At 46.3% G+C, this 3,411-nt stretch overlaps 1 protein-coding gene across 1 annotated transcript; it reads left to right on the forward strand.

Annotated features, from left to right (window-relative positions):
* The first annotated feature begins 283 nt into the window (after positions 1–283).
* On the forward strand, positions 284–2,683 carry LOC110906528. Its single transcript, XM_022151648.1, has 3 exons — positions 284–1,028; positions 1,083–1,999; positions 2,129–2,683. Exons 1-3 carry the CDS (start codon positions 284–286, stop codon positions 2,681–2,683), a joined length of 2,217 nt encoding a protein of 738 aa, XP_022007340.1.
* Positions 2,684–3,411: the final 728 nt, after the last annotated feature.

Below are 3,411 nucleotides of genomic sequence, written 5' to 3' on the forward strand. Positions count from 1 at the left end.
GACAGCTTTTGTCACCAACGAAGGAGTATATTGTTTTACCAAGATGCCATTCGGTTTGAAAAACGCCGGTGCTACCTACCAGCGTCTAACGAACAAAGCTTTCAAAGACCAGATCGAACGGAATTTAGAGGTGTACATCGACGATATAGTGATCAAGAGTCACGATGAAGCTACCATGTTGAAAGACATACTTGAAACCTTTACCCGGCTCTGAAGCATCAACATGAAGTTGAACCCCAAAAAATGTACGTTCGGAGTGGAAGAAGGAAAGTTCCTAGGGGTAATGGTCGGATCAAAAGGCCTACGGGCTAACCCGGACAAAATCGATGTTGTTCTTACAATGAAAGCTCCGACGACGGTTAAAGGAATTCAATCCTTAAACGGCCGATTAGCTGCTCTCCATTGGTTCTTATCAAAAGCAGCAGACAGAGACCTCCCGTTCATGGACGTGCTCAGAAAAAGCTTTAAATCGGAGTTCAAATGGACGGAGGAAGCCGCACGAGCTTTCGAAGAGCTCAAAACCTGCCTCGGCACTTTACCAATGCTCACTGTACCAGAAAAAGATGAAGTACTGACCGTTTACCTGGCCGCGTCACATGGAGCCATTAGTGCTGTATTAGTTGCTCACCGAACCGGGGCGCAAATCCCGATTTATTATGTGAGCCGAACGTTAAAAGATTATGAAACGAGGTACTCAAGCTTGGAGAAATTAGCTCTGGCATTAGTCCATGCCTCAAGAAGACTTCGCCGATACTTCCAAGCTCACCCAATCGAGGTGCGAACGGATCAAAGAATCCAACATGTCCTCCGACGACCCGAAGTTTCAGGACGCATGGCGAAGTGGGCAATTGAGCTCGGAGCATTCAATATTATTTTCAGAACCAAAGGTCCACTAAAAGGACAGGTAGTAGCTGACTTTTTGGTTGGAACGCCAGAAGAAAAGGTAGTTAAAGAAGCCGAGAAAGCTCCAGTCAAACCATGGACCCTGTACACGGACGGAGCTTCAAGCTCCGAAGGGTCAGGGGCAGGTTTAATTCTCACCGATCCAGAGGGCACAGATATGACGTACGCGCTCTGATTAGAATTCAAGAGCTCCAATAATGAAGCCGAGTACAAGGCTTTACTAGCAGGTCTACGATTGGCGGAAAAGGTCGGTGCAAGAGACGTCATAGCCCATGTAGACTCGTTGCTCGTAGCGAATCAGGTGAACGGAGTGTACGAAGCAAGGGAAGCTAACATGATCGGGTATCTCGAACAGGTAAAGCAAGTTATGGCGTTGTTTGATTCTTGTAAAGTGGAGCACGTCACTCGTAGCAAAAACAAGAAGGCCGATGCACTGAGCAAATTAGCATCCGTGTCGTTTAGTCACCTAGCAAAAGAAGTAAGAGTAGAAGTATTGACTGCACCATCGATTTCTGCTCCTCACGTTATGCAAGTAGAAGCTCCGGCACAGACATGGATGACGCCCCTAATTAATTACTTGGTACACGATGTTTTGCCAGTCGATAAGGCCGAAGCAAGGAAAATCCAGATCAATTCTCTGCAGTATCAGATGCAGGAAGGAGGCTTATACCGAAAGACTTTTCTCGGACCTCTGTTAAAGTGCCTGGACCCGGAGCAAGCCAGTTATATCATCAGGGAAATACACTATGGCATCTGCGGCATCCATGCCGGACCAAAGATGATAGTAACGAAGGTAAAAAATGCAGGGTATTACTGGCCCGGAATGCATGAAAGTGCGGTAAAAGAGCTCCAACAGTGTGATGAATGCCAAAGGCACGCACCAATCAGCCTCCGAGCCAAGAACGAAATGATACCGGTAACCGCAACATGGCCCTTCCAAAAGTGGGGCGTTGATATCGTCGGGCCTTTTCCAAGATCAAGCGGAAGCGCTCAATATCTGCTAATCGCGGTGGATTATTTCACCAAATGGGTGGAAGCCCGACCGTTTATAGTCATCTCCGGCTACAACGTGGCACGTTTCTTCTGGGAACAAATCGTATGCCGATTCGGTCTTCCGTTCTACATTATAAGCGACAATGCAAAACAGTTTGCAGAAAACTCATTTAAGCGCTGGTGCGAAAATCTGAAAATTAACCAAGTCTTTTCCTCGGTTGCCCACCCTTAGGGTAACGGGCAGGTCGAACAGATCAATCGACGAATCGTCGACGGGATAAAGAGGAGACTCGGTTACGAGGGAAAAGGCTGGGCGGACGAGTTGCCAAACGTTTTATGGGCACACCGAACACTGCACAAGACTAGCAACGGAGAAACACCGTTTAGTCTTACTTACGGTACCGAGGCAGTGATTCCCGCTGAGATCGGGCTCCCAAACCAGAGGTGCAAGAATTGGGAGGAAAATGAACATGAACTCCGGTCTAATCTTGATTTGTTAGAAGAACGCCGTAACATCGCGGCAATCAAGGAAGCCCGATACAAGAAGAAGATTGAGAAGTACTATAATGCCCGGGCTAAACTCTACAAATTCAAGGTCGGAGATTACGTGCTCCAAAACAACGATGCGAGCCGCGTCGAAGCTCGCGGCAAGCTAGCCCCTAAGTGGGAGGGACCGTACCGAATCAAAGAAGCTAGCGATAAGGGCTCGTATGTGTTGGAGAAGATTGATGGAACTCCTGTACCCCGGACATGGAACGGGGTGCACTTAAAGAAGTGCTTCATGTGAATAGCCTGCTACGGCTAGAAGAAGATCGCTATCTTGTGTTTTCTTTTATTTCCGATTTCCATATGTAATTCGGGAGGGTAATGCCCCGATAATTTCCCATTTTCTGTGTAACCGGGATGTTTTTTCCCCGGACCGATGACTAGCAAAGTAACGAATAAAGCGATCCGCACTTTTACAAGTATAAAAATAGCATATGTGTAAGTTCGAACGATTCCCTATATGTGCACAAACGGGCCTCGACCCATGCCTCGCGCCGATCGAGAAGGCTTAAATAGTTCTAAAAACATAAAAATCTATTAAGCAGGCGAAACACCCCCCATTCGGTGTGACCGCCAAATTGAGAAACAAATCTCTAGTGAACAGTAAAAGTTTGGACGCAAACTAAGTACTAAGTAGCTAAGGTTAAATAACTGATTTAACAAAAATCACAAAATCATGCATCACGTGTTACCAAAATATTTCAAACAAACATATTGTCAAATAGTAAGAAGTTTGTACGATTACAAAGAAAAACGTCAAATCTGAACTACATCATCATCCTCTCCAACAATAGGAAGTTTGCTCCTTTGTTGAATGACTGATAACGGCTTATCTATTAAATCAGCCACCTTGTCAAGCACGGAGATTTGAAGTTCATCGAAAGCCTTCACCGCAGCATCCAATGCGTCTTGAGCTCCCGCATCATAGCCCGGAACCTCTTCAGCAGAACGAACCGAATCATGCGCGGC

Source organism: Helianthus annuus, chromosome 14 (genome assembly GCF_002127325.2).
Source record: "Helianthus annuus cultivar XRQ/B chromosome 14, HanXRQr2.0-SUNRISE, whole genome shotgun sequence".
NCBI lineage: Eukaryota > Viridiplantae > Streptophyta > Magnoliopsida > Asterales > Asteraceae > Helianthus > Helianthus annuus.